We start from the raw sequence: 18,043 nt of genomic DNA on the forward strand, positions 1-18,043 counted from the left end.
CTACTAAGCTTTTAAAAAAGTAAAGATATACAATTTAACAGAATACACCCTTACTTGTTAAACTAATATGTATTCTGTGCCCTGACGAAACGACACACTAGACTATTTCATCATCGCAGTTTCCCTTTGCGCGCCCAAAATCGCAGGCAACTTATTATTTATGTATAAGTTAGTAATATTCCAAGCAGTAGCCAATGTAATAAAAAAAAGACGGGTTGCACTCCGGGAGTGCCGGCAGAAGTGAAAACTTGATTATTAACGTTGTGCATTATTTTTTTAACCCATTTTTTATGAAAATCGATTTTTTTAATTAATCGAAACCGTTACAATCGATTAAATTTTAACCCATTTTTTATGAAAATCAATTTTTAAAAAATATTTTTTTTTAAATTAATCGAAACCCTTACAATCGATTAAATTTTTAACCCATTTTTTATGAAAATCGATTAAAAAAAAAAGATTTTTTTAATTAATTGAAATCCTTACAATTGATTAAAAAATATCGACAATCGAAAAAAAAACAATCGATTGTTCGATTAATCAATTTCGATGTTACTACACTACTCTCCAACCGTCTTACGGTTTTCCGATCAGCACGAGAATCTGACGCGAGTTTCACAGTTTTTACCCATCCCACAAAAGTGCTCCACGCCGCTAAAGAAGTTTTCACTTCAAAAAATACAATAATTACGGCTCTTCTAACCATTTTTTGATAAGTGCCGGATAGACTATCCACAACTTATCTGATAGATCATACCAATTACCAGCCAATAATGTTAAAAAAAATTGTTCCAGCGACCTCAACTCCGTAACCACCTGTTTCTGCCATGGCTTGGTGTTGTCCTACGTGGGGTACTATGTCGCCAGGCACCGACTGCAGCAGCGCTGTTGTACACCATGGTAGTGATCAACAATAACCTGGATCTCTTGTTCCTGTCGACTTTCTGCGCTCTTTTGAGTAAGTATGCTCCAAGATCTTGGGAGGTGAATGCGTCAGTAAGGCCAGGGAGCCTAATTCTTTACAGAAAAATGTGAAATGAGGTTCTTAGAATAAGATAGAATCCTGGCATTTAAATTAGCTATTCGTTATTACAATGTATAGTAATTAGTAATGCTATTTTGCAGTAGCCTTGCGGATATGCTAAGATACAAATTATAAGTAACATTTCATATTATAGTAATGGTTATACAAAATTTTATCTGATTATTCTACTTCGATATAGGTTCATACATCAACTCTTGTGTCGATCGTAATTTTATCAAACATCTGTCTAACTGCCGTACTGACAGAGACGGATTATAAAATTAAGATTTTGACATAATAAGCCCCATACATTATCTGTCAAAATCTTCATTAAATTTTAAGTTTAATCATCATTAATTCTGAGTGCGGCAGTTAGATTTTTTCACTGAGTGATGCCCAAATCATCACGAGAGAAAATGACGTATGAAAAAACTTTTCACAACCCCCAGGAGACTTACACGAGCCACAGGTTGAGAAACACTGAAATAGGTCATAACGCATCATAAAGAGTTAAGACGAATACAGTAAAATTATAATTTTTTTGTCTTCTAGTAGTGGAAGCTCGTGTGTGGTTGGAGGTAGCTCGAATAGTCGTGATGAAGAGAGAGAAGAGAGTAGAAGAAACTGTTGTACATGTTACGGTACGCAGAGAGGTACCTAGCGTCGAAATTGGGAATTTCCACTACTAAAATTTTAGTTGTGATAAAAAGACAATCGAGAGACCCAAATAATAAAATATAATATTTTGATTATGTGTTTACTTACTTTGTTTTGAAAAATAAAAGATTGTAAAGTATTAAGATTGGATTTGGCCTTTAATGAATAACTTTGACATCCTCATTAATAAAAAATAAAAATATTCATCTACGTGAATAAATAGAGGTATTTCCACGGTGGATAACTATTCAAGATCTGTTTGGTCTAGACTCTCGCACAGCGGTCACCAAATGGCGGACCGCGGTCCGCATCCGGACCGCCGACCCATTGTGTGCGGACATGGTGCGGACCAAGCATTTTCGAAGATGAACTTCGTTGAAAATAAATTTCTGTCTTCGCTTACTGATGAATATCTCCAGGATTTAAAGTCAATAGCTTGCACCAATTTCACTCCAAACAAGCAACAAAATTTGTCACTTTTGTCATTGATAGATATAATATTATGTAAATAAATACCTTTGTAATTTCCGTAATTAGTAATTACCTACCTCTGTTTAATGAATATATTTTTTTATAAAATGTGTGGTTCGCGATACTCCAGTCATTATTTATTATACATTTGGAAATGCAAATGAACCGCTGAGAAAGCCTGGGGGATGGCTAGAAAAGCTTTAGTTCAAAAGGGAACTGAGTAATGATGAAAAAACTGAATTTAACCCTTTTTCAAGATGGCGGAAAACCCACAAGGCTATTTAATATTTTGGTCGACAATTTAAACTTAAGCTTTTCTAGCCATTCCCCACGTAATATCCAAAATTCGGCTTTCTCGGTTCATTTGCATTTCTAACCCGATTTTTTCGACGTAATGACTAGGCTAGAAGGTCATTTTATTTCTTAAAATGGACGCCGAGTGAAACTAATTGGTGACCTCTGCTCAGTGTTGCCAGATGCCCAACTCGGTTTCTCCCCAAGTCTTCCCCGAAATCCCCCCGAAATTCGGGATTTCAAGAAAAATCCCCCCACAAATTATAAAAGAAAATTTTTGTTCATTATGAATGGGAATTTCACAAATGGATACGATGAACGTACACCATTTCTGCAATAGCGTCCAATATTTACAGAATCAGCATCTTCGCGAGCTCCTTGATCATTTTTATGGTTCCGTAAATCGTAACCAAAGGGTAAAAACGGGACCATAGTACTTAGATTTCGCCGTCTGTTCCCAGATTTTTTTCCTCCAACAATCCCCCCAAAAAATTGTTCCCCCCAATTTTCCCCCCATCACCTAAAAAAACCCCAAATTTGGGGGGATTCCCCCCAATCTGGCATCACTGCCTCTGCTCTAACATATTGAAAACGTCTTATTATGACCAGAGATGTTATGACGTATATATTTTACGTAATATCAATTCTGTCTACTCTGTAATAACATAATTAAAAACACATAATCATTAAGTATACGTTTATTTTATATTTTAATTACACAGTTTCTTACAACTTTAAACTTTGACAACGCTTTTGCCGACATTTTCACCGTTAACCATCCCAACAATCTCCTCTTTTGACCCAACTCAGAAGCTCTTCAAACGCTTCGCCATTGGTTAATCGGTTTAAGCCATGTCGTAGCTAAAATCCTTCTTCTTTTATTTGCTTGAATACTAGACTAGGCTAGATAGTGGATTATCGTTGCTTTTGGCATTTGCCACAGATCCTCGTTATATATATATATATATATATATATATATATATATATATATATATATATATATATATATATATATATATATATATATATATATATATATATATATATATATATATATATATATATATATATATATATTTTTTTTTTTTATGAAATAAGGGGGCAAACGAGCAAACGGGTCACCTGATGGTAAGCAACTTCCGTCGCCCATGGACACTCGCAGCATCAGAAGAGCTGCAGGTGCATTGCTTGCCTTTTGAGATAAGGTAATAGGGGAGGGTAAGAATGGGAAGTTAATGGAATAGGGGAGGGTAGGTAAGGGAATAGGATAGGGGATTGGGCCTCCGGTAAACTCACTCACTCGGCGAAACACAGTGCGAGCGCTGTTTCACGCCGGTTTTCTGTGAGAACGTGGTATTTCTCCGTTCTCGGCTCTCCCATGACAAAATTATATTAATTAATTATGAAATTAATTATATTATGCACTGATGCTACCACATTTGACGTGGGAGAGCCATGCTTCGGCACGAATGGGCCGGCTCGACCGGAGAAATACCACGTCCTCACAGAAAACCGGCGTGAAACAGCGCTTCCGCTGTGTTTCGCCGAGTGAGTGAGTTTACCGGAGGCCCAATCCCCTACCCTTTTCCTTTCCCTACCCTCCCCTATTCCCTTCCCTACCCTCCCCTATTACCCCTTAAAAGGCCGGCAACGCACCTGCAGCTCTTCTGATGCTGCGAGTGTCCATGGGCGACGGAAGTTGCTTTCCATCAGGTGACCCGTTTGCTCGTTTGCCCCCTTATTTCATAAAAAAAAAAACATACAGAATTACAGACATTCGGCCGAAATCATTCATCTGACCCATAACTTAACGCTAGTACTATCTGTCCACCGACGTTATCGAAATAGTTATCTACTCCCTTCGTTTTTTACAATAAAAAAAAAGATAGAAATTTATAAGATTTTCAGTCGAAAGACGATACTTATATTTTAACAACGGCCTTGCCCGTATTTTCTCCGACCAACATTCCGACGAACGCGTCGAAAATATTCTCAAAGCCTTCGGTCACGTGAGACTTGGTTTTGATCTGCCCACTCTTGATCCACTTGATGAGATCCGAGAATGCCTGAGGCCACTTCTCCTTGGGGCTCCAACGATGAACCACGAAGCCCTCGACCTTGATCTGCTTGAAAACCAGGCTGGGTTGGAGGATGGTGGCCTTGGGCATCTGCTTCGGGTCGTCGTTGTAGGCGCTGATGCTTCCGCAGACGGCGACTCTGCCGAATTCGTTCATCTGGCCGATGATGATGCTGCTCAACTCACCGCCAACGTTGTCGAAGTAGCAGTCCACTCCTTTCGGAGCCGCCGCTTTGAGGGCCGCGTTGATGTCGGCGGTTTTGTAGTTGATGGCCTTGTCGAAATCTAGCTCCTTCTCTAGGTATGCCACCTTATCATCTGATCCGGCGAATCCAATGACTCTACATCCCTTGATCTTGGCGATTTGTCCTACAAGAGTGCCTACAGCCCCTGCGGCTCCAGACACGACGACTGTCTCGCCCTCCTTGGGCTGGCAGAGCTCCAGCAGTCCAAAGTAGGCGGTGGCTCCCGGCATGCCAATAGCTCCAACGCCAAGCTCATTGGGAAGACCGTGCATGTCTGGCAGTAGATAAACGTTGAGGAGATTAACCTGGGACTCATTGATGATGCAGTAGTCGCACCAGCCCTTGTGTGACACGACCCTTCTTCCGGCTGGGTAGTTGGGATTCTTGCTTTCCTGGACCAGGCCGACTTGGAAACCGAATTGGTCGTAGGGTACTGGGTTCCGAAGGTTGTACGCACGCAGGTAAGGGTCCACGCTGACCCATTCCGCTTTGACCAGGATATCACCATCTTTCAGCGGCGGCAGTTCGTATTCTACAATCTCGTAGTCATCCTTCTTTGGCAGGCCCTGGAAATGCTTCTTCACCACATATTTGCGTGCTTTCACCATTTTGAGCCTAGGTTACCTGGAATAACAATAGGAATGACGTTAGCCAATATTGGAAAATTTAACTTTAATTTTAAATATAACAGTAGTGTCTAGACTTAATGGCTTCGACTGGTAGAGCTGAGTTTCTGTTTTAAATGCTTATTATTATTTATTACTCTGTTTTCTTTAGTGTTTAAAGAGTTTTAGTTCTTACAAACCGGTTTGATCTTCGTCTAGTTTAGTTGTATTAGAGGGTGGTCCAACTTTATTAAGTATAGTTAGGTATTTTATTTTCAAAGTGGCATAACAACATAATTATAACGATTTAAATAACATAAGATCAATATAATATAATATAAGAGTCTGATAAATTCGGAAGTAATGAAAAGCTGAAAACCAAAATTTAATATCATGTCACTATAATATTGTGATACCTATTGATAATCATGACTTAATAAAATATTTAAGTACCTAGATAGTAAGTGTGACAAAAAATAATATAAATGTGATAAGCATGCTTCTTTATCCTTAACTTATGGCTAAGATAATGTATCGCTATTTGGTGCTCCGTCACCGGTACCATTCGTTTGTCAAGTAATGTAACGTTACAGAGTCGAGCATTACAATGCGCAATGCGCACCACCATCCGCACGCATGATACAGTATGTAATAATATCTTGAATCTTGATACAACTTCTAATTTGTAACATCAACTAGCTATGGAATGCTCATATTCGAATCTTTACAAGTGAATGCTCGCGGTGAGGGAGCACCTTTAGATAAAATAAACTTATCATTATCACTATGACGCGGAAGATATGATATGGACGCTGTCAGGCATTTGTGTACTAACCAACACAAAAATTACGTACCTATTGAGTTATGACTTGAATGGTTCTTTAGATCATTTAGAACAAGGCTGCTTTAAAAATTCAACAGCAAAAAAATTTGTGGGTTAGGACACAAATGCTTAACAGCGACCTAATTATAATATTATACTATTTTGTTTTTAAATGTACTACCAATATGTTTGTGAATACTTAGACAAAAATATTTTTCTTTAATGATCACTAGTCACTGCTCAGTGCTCATTGCTATAATATTATGAAAACATGAAACCTACTTATACTTGAAAAACTACTGAACGACATGCATTGTGAACAGAGATCCCCAACATATAGGGATTAGGGGCCCCTTAATTTAAAATAATGAAAACCGGCCAAGTGCGTGTCGGGCCACGCGCAATATAGGGTTCCGTAGTACGGTACCGCTAGTTTTTGATAGTTTTTATATGTTCAATGAATGTACATTTATAACGTGTTTTACACTACTAACAACATCATCTCAGTTACTATCAAATGAATTTGAATGAAAAGTTCCTTAATACTTCGCCGAAGTTTTTTAGTTGATCGACTATTTTTAATATATTTTTTATAGATTTTTAATTTATTTTTTATGTATTTTGACTAAAGAAATGACGGACTTTCATTATAACTTTCAACCCCTATTTCACCCCCTTGGGGGTAAAATTTCCAAAAACGCTTTTTAAGTATCCATTCACGTTCAATAAGTAGCCCAAACATAAACTTTCACGTTTCTAACTTGAGAAATCAAGACGTGAGTGGAAGAATAAGGTAAGTAACATCGTTTTTTTTGCTTAAATGAAGGCTTTAGGGCCGGAAAAATTATTTGAAATAGAAAGACTGTGGATTATATGTGTAGCCAGATATATTAGCTGGGTTATGATTATGGAGTAGATAAGTTACAAGTTTTATTAAAATAATAAGTGAAAAAATGAGTAATTATTGTCCGTATGTTACGAAATGTTACTTGTTCGATTCTTCCACTCACGTCTTCATTAATGACGGACTTTCATTCAAACTTTCAACCCCTATTTCACCCCCTTCGATAAAGTTTCCGGAATTCTTTCCTTAGTGGGTTTCTACTTAATAAAACACCCACTCACCAAATTTTTTGGCGGTAATTTTAACAGTTTTTTCTCAGCGATGATGAATCATTCAGTCAGTCAGGACATGTTATTTTATAAGTATAGATCTACATATATAATTATATTTATATATAATGAGATTTTCTATGACAGAAATGGAATAAAAATTATATAAATCAACTTTTTAACTGTAACAAATTGCAGCAATCACATTTTTTTTAGATGAAATTATTCATAATAATTAAAGATTTTTTTTCAAATTCGAGTTTTTTTCGATTCTTTGCATTTTCTGAGAAGACTATGGTGAAAAACATATATTTTTCCCATCGCAAAGTAGATATTTCAACGAACATAAAGCATACCAACTTTTTGAAAAAAGCTGATATTTTGAAGGGTGAATTTTCGATTGAAAATTAGGGTATTTTTTCGATATAAATTCAAAATTAGGTGAAAAAATAAATATTTGTAATGAAATAAATGGCAGCGTATTTGGGACATAAAAATGTAAGTTTTCACCAAATTTCGTGAAAACAAAAATTTTTTTCTAAAAGATATAAGTAAGTAAATAAAAAAACAAAAACATGTTTTTTTTTAATTTTCACATACATTTTGAGGTTATGGAAAAAAAGTGTATGTACAAAAGTTTTAGATCTTTTTCTTACCTACAACTTTGCCATTTAACTTTTTTTTATGGGAATATTAGTTTTGCCAGAAATCGAGATAAACCGTTTTCCCTTAAAACCTCCCCCCACACTTTTCTCGAACTCAGATCGCCCGTAAATTATTTTACCCTCAATTTTTTAATATTCTCCTCTTTTCTAATGGGTTTCCTACTGTATTTTTTTTTTGTTTTAAAATTATCGGTCCCAGTCTATAACCTGAATTGAAATGTTTATTTTGCATGCATTGTCGTGTGTAAATGCATTTTACATACTTAATGATAAAAACGCCGTTAAAAATACTAAATATAATGACATGCATAATTAGTACCTATTTTTGTTATTCAAGGTTATAAAACAACAACAAACAACCTCTATAAAAAAGGTTGAGAAACCCTGATTTGAATTACTTCAACGTATTGTTATTATTTCATATTATTAACAATCGTATCAACACTTTCAATAGTAGCTTAGGTCAATAATGGTAATTCCGTTTATAAATAAAAACGGATGTTATCAATTTATTAACATGCTTTTATTAGCTCGGGCTGTACGTACGACTATGTAACGGAATCTTTGACCGCGAATTTAACCTACCTACTCCGTTAGCACAGAATTCCGTTTAGGGTTCTGTGATCAACAAAACTTGGTTGACTACGGAACCCTAAAACGGAACCCTAACCAGCAGATTTTTGTATATTGATAGGTATTAGTTATATAATTTAAGAGTTGCATTGTCCTACAAATAGAACAATCCATATTTTGGGACCATCAAATCAAAGTATGAAATCCTTTCTATATCTGTTAGCTAACACTTTCAAGATTTATCGCAGATAAAAATGTTGTACGTCTTATCAAAATGAAGCTACACACAAAAAATTTGCTTGATAGTAATTAGTACTTACCTAATCAAAACAAAAATTGTTCTGGGGAACCCTGACTACTAGGTATCTTCAGTAGCTTAATTAATTAGAAACTTAATTTATGACATGTAGGTGTAGGTAACAATTTGTTAATTAAAAAAAAGTGTTTTTTAAACAACATATTAATTATTATTAAAAGCAAATACTATCTATACGTAGTAACTAAACTACATATTGTCTTTTTAACTCAATGATCTAGATTTCACAAGTGTATTTAGTAGAAAAAAAGTTTCCGTACTTACGTGCTTTGGTTTTGGAACTGTACTGGAAGCCGGTACTGGCACAGCCTCACAGGTAAATAAATGATAATAGATAATACGGATATATTTTATACTTACTAGTGACAGTGACGCAACATAATATTGTGTTTGTGGACACAGGCGTGAAGTTGCAGATTATAGGTTGATAGCCTTGACCAATGACTTGCAATTTGCATGCAACTTCACAATAATATGACAGTATCGATATAATATTATGTGCGCGGGCTCATGATGCTGCCATTTTAAGTATCATGACTTTAAACTACAGCATTAAAAACAATATTGATGCTGATAATAATAATAAGAAACGAATGCTTATTTTTATTGGCCGGCGTCCGGCTTATTGTTTGCCTTGCAAAGATAGATATCGCCATTTAATTTAGGTAGGTTCAAGTCACAAAAATAAAAGATTTAAATAATAATTAAGGTTCCAAAGCTACTAAGCTTTTAAAAAAACAAAGATATACAATTTAACAAAACTGAGCCTGAGGAAAGGACCACACTAGGCTATTTCATCATCGCAGTTTCCTTTTGTCAAAGTTTCAGGCGTTTTAATTAAATATATATATATATATATATATATATATATATATATATATATATATATATATATATATATATATATATATATATATATATATATATATATATATATATATATATATATATATATATATATATATATATATATATATATTCTAACTAACCAACGTTATACAGCTAATAACATAATTAAAAACACATAATCATTAAGTACGTTTACTTAATTTAATAAAGTACATAGTTTATTATAACTTTAAACTTTGACAACGCTTTTGCCGAGATTTTCACCGTTTAGCATCCCAACAAACGCATCGAATAACTTATCAAAACCAACTGTGATGTGATATTTCGTTTTTATGTCTCCTTTTTTGACCCAATTGAGAAGCTCTTCAAACGCTGCGGGCCAATGGTTGATAGGCTTAGCCCATCTCCCAGCTAAAAATCCTTCTACTCTTATTTGCTTAAAGACTAGGCTAGGCTGGATTATCGTTGCTTGTGGCATTTGCCGCGGATCCTCGTTATATGAGCTGATGCTACCACATACAGATACTCGACCGAAATCATTCATCTGACCCATCACAATGCTACTTATCTCTCCACCGACGTTATCAAAATAACAATCTACTCCCTTCGGAGCCGCTTCTTTTAAAGCAGAATTGATATCTTCTGTTTTGTAATTGATAGCCTTATCGAAACCTAGTTCGTCTTCCAAGAATTTAACTTTTGCATCTGATCCCGCGATCCCGATGACTTTGCATCCTTTAATTTTTGCGATTTGTCCAACTAACGTACCGACAGCGCCTGCTGCCCCAGTAACTACAACTGTCTCGCCAGCTTTAGGTTTACAGATGTGTAGAAATCCGAAATAAGCAGTAGCTCCTACCATGCCAATCGCATCTATTCCCAAAACATCAGGTAGGCCTTGCAAATCAGGCAGCTTGTACGCTTCTGTCTCAGCTTCTAACACGTTTTTCTCTATTATAACATAATCACACCAACCTTTGTGGGAGACAACCCTGCAATTTTTCGGGTATTTTGGATTCCTGCTTTCCACCACCAGTCCAATTTGGTAGCCGAATTGATCGTAAGGCACCGGCGTATGCCGATTAAACGCTCGTAAATATGGATCGACACTTATCCACTCTGCTTTTACAAGAATCTCTCCGTCTTCTAAAGGTGGCAGTTCATATTCAACAACCTCATAGTCGAACCTCTTTGGGAGACCTTGAAAATGTTTCCTTACGACATATTTTCGTGCTTTTACCATCTGAAACAATTTGTTATTGGGTTAAAAACGAGTACTTATTAAAAACTAGCGACCCCCCCCCCCCCCCCCCCCCGGCTTCGCACGGGTATAAAATATATTAGAACCTATGTCACTCACTGAAGAAATGATTAAAATCGATTCAGTAGTTTTTAATTAGGTACCTATATTCATTACTACTCGTGGCCGGCATTGGTCGGTACCGCCGCAAAAGCTACGTCCCGCAATTTTTAAATCTGTAATCTCTTCGAAAATATTCATCTAAATCATATTATGCTGTTTACAGCATATGATTTTAATGAATATTTTGGCCCTTTAGGGCCATATATATCTATACTGAATTCAATAATGTATTTAAAGTATTTAAATTTTAATTATATGCCGTATTGGTTAAAATCCCTTCGAAAATTAGCCATTATTTGAAGTTAAAAGTAAATGACAAAATTTTTTTATTGTGGGATATCCATTAGAGATAGACATTAGACATAATATACTATCGCGGAGTTTTCTGTAGACCTATTCATAGTGTAGAATACTTAGTACATTATTTTGATAAATCTCGTAGGGTTCAGCCTGCGTTTGCAATGTAAGCGGAAAAAATGTAATTATTTACGACATCACATTAGAAACCCCAAAATTAACATGATTTCCCCAGTCATTTAATTAATGTTATTATACTTATAAACCTTCCTCTTTAAATACTCTATATACTAAAGAAAGAAAACTAAAAGTTTTATATTATTATGTAGCGATTAAAACAATTCCGCGAGCGTTGTTACTACAGATCTGATAGTAGATTGGTAAAATTATATGGAAGTAACCATTGTATATTATATTAAAACATAAGTCACAAGTAGAGTAAACATTCCAAACTGGTTATTTTTTGAGAAACCTTTTACCCAACGCTAACATTCTATGTTTTTTGATATAACACTGCAGGTAACAATTAACAATAATTATTTATTTTATATTATAGAGACCCTAAATAATATGAAAAATCGTAAAATTTACAGAGAAACTGGGTGACGATCATAATAAAGTTAAATGAGTACCATTGAAAGATTTTGATGATCCAGGTGTAGCACGTGATTTGCTGTCCAAATTGTAATATCGACTGATTTCTAATGACTCTTATCGTTTTCCTTCACTTATCTTCATAATCGTACGCAAGTAATGATTAAAGTCTACTAGATGGATTATTTTTTAACAAAAAATTAAAACCGACTTCCAAGATGAAAACGATATTCTTAAAATGATCTAAAAAGTATAAAATAATTTTTATGCTTCATTAGTGCCTTTTTTAAAGTTCGACTAAACCTCAACTACTTCTGCACCCAATTTTCATTCTTTTGAAGTCGGTACTAGCTCAGAACTGAGATCCTTGACATAGAACTTAGCCGGTGCCCGGTACCGACTTCAAAAGAATGAAAATTGAGTGCAGAAGTACTTAGTTGAGGTTTAGTTTTGGAATAGAATATGTGTATAGAATATTATGTACTAATGAAGAATAATAATTAATACGTGAGAGAATAACTTTGTAACCCTTTTTACGAAAAATGGGGAAACGTAGGTGCATGACATTTCGCACAGTTATAGTTTATATGGTGAAGGAGTGCATCGAGCTAATATTATTTTAAAATGATGCTTTTATCATATATATTTTTAACAAATAAAACGTTACACACACTGCGACACTACTACTAGGAAAAATGACAGATTTTTGAGTGACAAGCCTATACATACGAATTATACTCTTTTATTTATGGTTGAAGTCTGTTGACAACAAGTTGACAAAATAATTGAAAATAGATTATTGGTTTTTTTTTATTTAATTTTAGATACTATTAGACAATGCGTAAACGGCCAGTCTGAGATCAGCTGAGTCCCAGGGACAAGAATTGAAAAAAACTATGATGAAGTCAATATTTTTTACAAAATATAGGTAGTACTCGTAATGTCGTTGCAAGTTAGGTCGAATTTCGACCATTGGACGATCTCTAGTTAGCATAATTATGCCTTAAATTCTTAAAAGAACGTCGATACTTACAAACATGTACAGGCTATCAGTTCTATAACACGTTCTCTGCCGGTAATACAAACGCACCGTTTTAAAATATTAGCAAAAAACTCAAAACTTGGAACTTTAACCCCCTCCCCCAACTCCGGCTCCACCCCTAGGAGCGGGGACTTTTAGTACTTATGTTTACCTTCTAGCCATCCTGAACACATTGCTTAGGTTGCAGGCTTGTAGCTCACGCACTCTACACCTTCATTTTGACTATTCGGGTGGACTAATACCCCAGTCAAGATAGACATATTTTGAGGTTGCATAAATCAAAGAATTCTATTTAAGTTTAAATAGAAGTCTTTGGCATAAATTCACACCAAGCACAAAATATTCCAATTAGAAACCAACGTAATACAGCTAATAACATAATTAAAAAGACATAACCATTAAGCACTTTTATTTAATTTTTATTACAACTTTAAGTTTAAACTTTGACAACGCTTTTGCCGATATTTTCACCGTTTAGCATCCCAACAAATGCATCGAATATCTTATCAAAACCAACTGTGATGTGATATTTCGTTTTTATGTCTCCTTTTTTGACCCAATTCAGAAGCTCTTCAAACGCTTTGGGCCATTGGTTGATAGGCTTAGCCCATCTCGCAACTAAAAATCCTTCTACTTTTATTTGCTTAAAGACTAGGCTAGGCTGGATTATCGTTGCTTTTGGCATTTGCCGCGGATCCTCGTTATATGCGCTGATGCTACCACATACAGACACTCGGCCGAAATCATTCATCTGACCCATCACAATGCTACTTATCTCTCCACCGACGTTATCAAAATAGCAATCTACTCCCTTCGGAGCCGCTTCTTTTAAAGCAGAATTTATATCTTCTGTTTTGTAATTGATAGCCGTATCGAAACCTAGTTCGTCTTCCAAGTATTTAACTTTTGCATCTGATCCCGCGATCCCGATGACTCTGCATCCTTTAATTTTTGCGATTTGTCCAACTAACGTACCGACAGCGCCTGCTGCACCAGTAACTACAACCGTCTCGCCAGCTTTAGGCTTACAGATGTCTAGGAACCCGAAATAAGCAGTAGCTCCTATCATGCCGATCGCATCTATTCCCAAAACATCAGGTAGGCCTTGCAAATCAGGCAGCTTGTACGCTTGTAGTTCTAACGTTTGTTCGCTTTCTGATTCAGGTTCTAACACTTTTTTCTCTATTATAGCATAATCACACCAACCTTTGTGGGAGACGACTCTGCAATTTTTGGGATATTTGGGATTCTTGCTTTCCACCACCAGTCCAATTTGGTAGCCGAATTGATCGTAAGGCACCGGCAAATTCCGATTAAAAGCTCGTAAATATGGATCGACACTTATCCACTCTGTTTTTACAAGAATCTCTCCGTCTTTTAAAGGTGGCAGTTCATATTCAACAATCTCATAGTCGAACCTCTTTGGGAGACCTTGAAAATGTTTCCTTACGACATATTTTCGTGCTTTCACCATAATATGATTTATCTGAAACAATTTGTTATTTGGTTTACAAACCAGTACTCAAAATTATAACAATTTCGCGAGCGACTTTACTTACATCTGATAATAGATTGGTAAAATTATATGGAAGTAACCACTAGGTATACTTTTTTTTTTTTTTTTTTTTATGAAATAAGGGGGCAAACGAGCAAACGGGTCACCTGATGGAAAGCAACTTCCGTCGCCCATGGACACTCGCAGCATCAGAAGAGCTGCAAGTGCGTTGCCGGCCTTTTAAGAGGGAATAGGGTAATAGGGGAGGGTAGGGAAGGGAAGGAAAGGGAATAGTTGAGGGTAGGGAAGGGAATAGGGTAGGGGTTAGGGGATTGGGCCTCCGGTAAACTCACTCACTCGGCGAAACACAGCGCAAGCGCTGTTTCACGCCGGTTTTCTGTGAGAACGTGGTATTTATCCGGTCGAGCCGGCCCATTCGAGCCGAAGCATGGCTCTCCCACGTATAAGTTAATATTATTAGAACATAAGTCACTGAAACTAGTAACTACCAAGAACAGTCCACACAAATTTTTGAGAATTACAAAGTATACTTCAATTAAAATACGGCCGCACTTCGTTGAGTTTCCAAAAATCTCTGAAAATTTACGCATTTTATACAAGTTTTGAATACGCATAATTATGCGTAGACATTCCAAACTGGCTATTTTGTGAGAAACCTATTACCATACGCTAACATTCTATGTTAAGTATAAAATAAACTGCAGGTAACAGTTAACAATAATAATTATTTATTTTGTATTATAGAGAGCCTAAATAATATGAAAAACCGTAAAATTTACAGAGAAAATGGGTGACGATCATAATAAGGTAAAATTACTTAGGTTGGGTTGCACCAGAGGCGTGGTTAAAGTTAAAGTTAAAGTTATGGTTATAGTTAAGGCTAAATTTAACTTTAACAAAATAACCTTAACTTTGACCGGAGAAATTGACAGATGACAGTTGGTCCAATAAGGTAAAGAACTGTCAAAAATGGCGTTTTTGTATGATGACAGCGTTAGTTCCTTTTTTCGCCACGTGCATTTTAAACCTTGTCGAGCTGTATAATGGTTATGGTTACGCCTCCGTGGTCCAGACTCCAGTGGTATAGAGCGCGGCTCTTGGCTCGGAGGTCGTGGGTTCGATTCCCGCGTTGGAAACATGTTATTTCCAAGTTTGGTTAGGATAATGCAGGCTGATCACCTGATTGTCTGACAAGTAAGATGATCCATGCGTCGGATGGGCATGTAAAAAGTCGGTCCTGCGCCTGATCTCTCGCCAGTCGTGTCGGTCTTCCGTCCCACTGGGTTTTGAGAGTAAAGGAATAGAGAGCGCTCTTGTGTACTGCGCACACACTTGGGCACTATAAAAAATTACTGCTGCGTAGCTGGCCTGTTTTCAATGAAACCGGCCACCTTCACCGAAACCGGTGTGGGAGCTATTATGGTTAAATATGGCGTCTTGATGGCGTCCATTTTTAACTTTAAGAGGATACACCAGGGGCGAGAGAAATTGAAAATAGGTATTTGAAAATGTTTTGCTGTCTCACCAATCTCAAGTCTCCCACCGCAGAGCGCGATAGAGACAACACGACAAAAGTTCTAATAAAAGAACAGAAAATCTTCGATTCGTTGTCCTCTGATTCCTTCTCCAAAACCTAACCGATTTGAGTACTTTTTTCATTAGGAATTAAAGCAAGGCTTGAGCTGTGTTCCTATGTTTTATTTTTATTGTATATTTTAGCCAGTTTTGTTTTCTGGGTGTTTGAACACAGAGGAAAATCTGGCCATTTTTCGGATTTTTGGACGTTCTTATCTTTTTTAATAATAAAATTATGAAAAAAAAGAAAACATAGGGACATGCTAATAGTGGCCATAGATATTCAGGAAACAAATTAAAACTCTACCGCCATTATCCAGGGAGGAAACAGGGGACAACGTTTGTATGGAAAAACGGCGGTGTGGACTCCTCTTAACCAAAGATTTGACATTTTGCATTGTAGTTAAAGTTACAGTAATAATTAAAGTTAGTTGGTGTAACCCGACCTTAGTAGGTAATCTATAAAAGAATAAAGATTCCGCCCTACTAGACAAGTGGCAAGCGATTATCGTAAACGCCAACAAAATGTATGCGATTTGACATAAGTCATCTCTTCGCTAGCGAATACTAATATATCAAATATTATAATATTTTGTTGGCGTTTACGATAATCGCTCGACACTTGTCTTTAGGCGCTGATGATCCAGCCTGCCTAGCATACGCCAACGAGATATCTCACTCTCGAGATAATTAAAAACTACTCGTCTCATAATGTCAAAATCTCGACATTATCTCGACAAAACTCTATAAAAATGTGTTATTCGATAATAGATCTACGCGAGAAGAAATGTTTGTCATGCTAGGGTCAATAGAGATGAAGAGACAAACCATCAAACATCGAGAAAACATGTAGAGTGAGATATCTCGTTGGCGTATGCTACGTGTCGTACGTGGTTTGTTGATAAAATTGTAACATCAACTGATTTCCAATGACTTTTATCGTTTTCTTTCACTTACCTTCATAATCGTACGCAAGTAATGATTACAGTCTACAAAATATGGAGAATCATCGTTCTGAATCGATTCTCGTGACACCACTGAATGATTTAATTATTAATAATAGCGAAGTATAGTGATGTTTGAGATGTCCTTTTTAATTTTTAAACGAGTATAATGTTGGATTATATTGTAGATTTTTTTTAATTGCTATACTTAGGTGCATACGTATTTATAATTGCCTCTACAATTGCTTATAATTTACAACTATGCTTGCTTTGCTCATAAGTTCAGGAACTACTGACAAGTAGTAAAAAACGTAAGCCATTTAATTCTTTAGTCTATGTTTTCCCAAAAATGTTATGTCAAGGAGAACCATGGCCCTAACACCTAAACCACATATTTTTACTAATCCACCTTTAAACAGATGACACTTTAGTTTACGACCCCTCGGCACCCCTCGGGGGGCGCCGGGCGCGTCCACAGGTTGGGAAGAACTGCTTTAGTCATTTCTAAAAAAATATATTTAAGACCGAATATAATTACAAATTACGATTAAATGATATTATATTCGACTCAATAAAAATGTTCCCTTTTAGTCAGCCCTATACTATGGGCTGTGCACCTTTGCGTGTTGCTCTTAGTTGATAAAAACTTATCGTGGTTCACAAGCAATTTTAAAAATCTTAAGTAATTATAATCGCCAAGGTGTCCGTAAGTTAAGATAAAAGATGTAATATTAACACATTGTTGTGTATAATTATTTAATTCCTCAAAAGATAAATTCACATAATATTTTAAAGCTAGTTCAAAATAAACAATGTGTTCATAGATAAATTAATTACACCACATAAAATGTGAATATTTTCATAGTAATAAGTACGTTACTAGGTAACCAGTATTTAATATACGGTAGGTACTAAAGTTATAACATCAGCTGTTATTTGGCGTACATTTTTGAGGAGTAGAAAAATTAGAGGTTTAGAGCCTGTCCAGAGTCCAGACAG

General features: G+C 36.0%; 4 protein-coding genes across 6 annotated transcripts in view; 1 reads left to right on the plus strand and 3 right to left on the minus strand.

Annotated features, from left to right (window-relative positions):
* The window catches only part of LOC121732771, a 33,673-nt gene extending 31,958 nt beyond the window's left edge, over positions 1-1,715 (plus strand). The window contains exons 3-4 of the mRNA XM_042122740.1: positions 796-958; positions 1,577-1,715. Coding sequence (XP_041978674.1) covers positions 796-958; positions 1,577-1,713 — 300 coding nt within the window. The 3' untranslated portion in view covers positions 1,714-1,715. The remainder of the gene's footprint in view (positions 1-795; positions 959-1,576) is intronic.
* Positions 1,716-4,159: 2,444 nt separating this feature from the next.
* On the minus strand, positions 4,160-9,267 carry LOC121732611 (prostaglandin reductase 1-like). 2 transcript variants are annotated; one of them, XM_042122556.1, is made up of 2 exons: positions 9,225-9,267; positions 4,160-5,393 (listed from the first exon to the last, which is right to left on the minus strand). In XM_042122556.1, the coding sequence occupies exon 2, from the start codon at positions 5,375-5,377 to the stop codon at positions 4,370-4,372; it is 1,008 nt and encodes a 335-aa protein (XP_041978490.1). In that variant the 5' UTR covers positions 5,378-5,393; positions 9,225-9,267; the 3' UTR covers positions 4,160-4,369. The 2 variants fall into 2 exon arrangements, with proteins under 2 accessions (XP_041978490.1, XP_041978488.1); XM_042122554.1 differs by lacking the exon at positions 9,225-9,267 and adding an exon at positions 9,129-9,217.
* Positions 9,268-9,942: 675 nt separating this feature from the next.
* On the minus strand, positions 9,943-12,096 carry LOC121732430 (prostaglandin reductase 1-like). Of its 2 annotated transcripts, none has more exons than XM_042122299.1 (2): positions 12,006-12,096; positions 9,943-10,956 (listed from the first exon to the last, which is right to left on the minus strand). In XM_042122299.1, the coding sequence occupies exons 1-2, from the start codon at positions 12,006-12,008 to the stop codon at positions 9,943-9,945; spliced, it is 1,017 nt and encodes a 338-aa protein (XP_041978233.1). In that variant the 5' UTR covers positions 12,009-12,096. The 2 variants fall into 2 exon arrangements, with proteins under 2 accessions (XP_041978233.1, XP_041978234.1); XM_042122300.1 differs by lacking the exon at positions 12,006-12,096 and adding an exon at positions 11,074-11,094.
* Positions 12,097-13,445: 1,349 nt separating this feature from the next.
* Positions 13,446-14,483, minus strand: LOC121732397 (prostaglandin reductase 1-like). The gene has a single exon (XM_042122263.1). It carries the CDS (start codon positions 14,481-14,483, stop codon positions 13,446-13,448), a length of 1,038 nt encoding a protein of 345 aa, XP_041978197.1.
* Between the last annotated feature and the right edge of the window lie 3,560 nt (positions 14,484-18,043).

Source organism: Aricia agestis, chromosome 12 (assembly GCF_905147365.1).
Source record: "Aricia agestis chromosome 12, ilAriAges1.1, whole genome shotgun sequence".
Classification (NCBI taxonomy): Eukaryota; Metazoa; Arthropoda; class Insecta; order Lepidoptera; family Lycaenidae; genus Aricia; species Aricia agestis.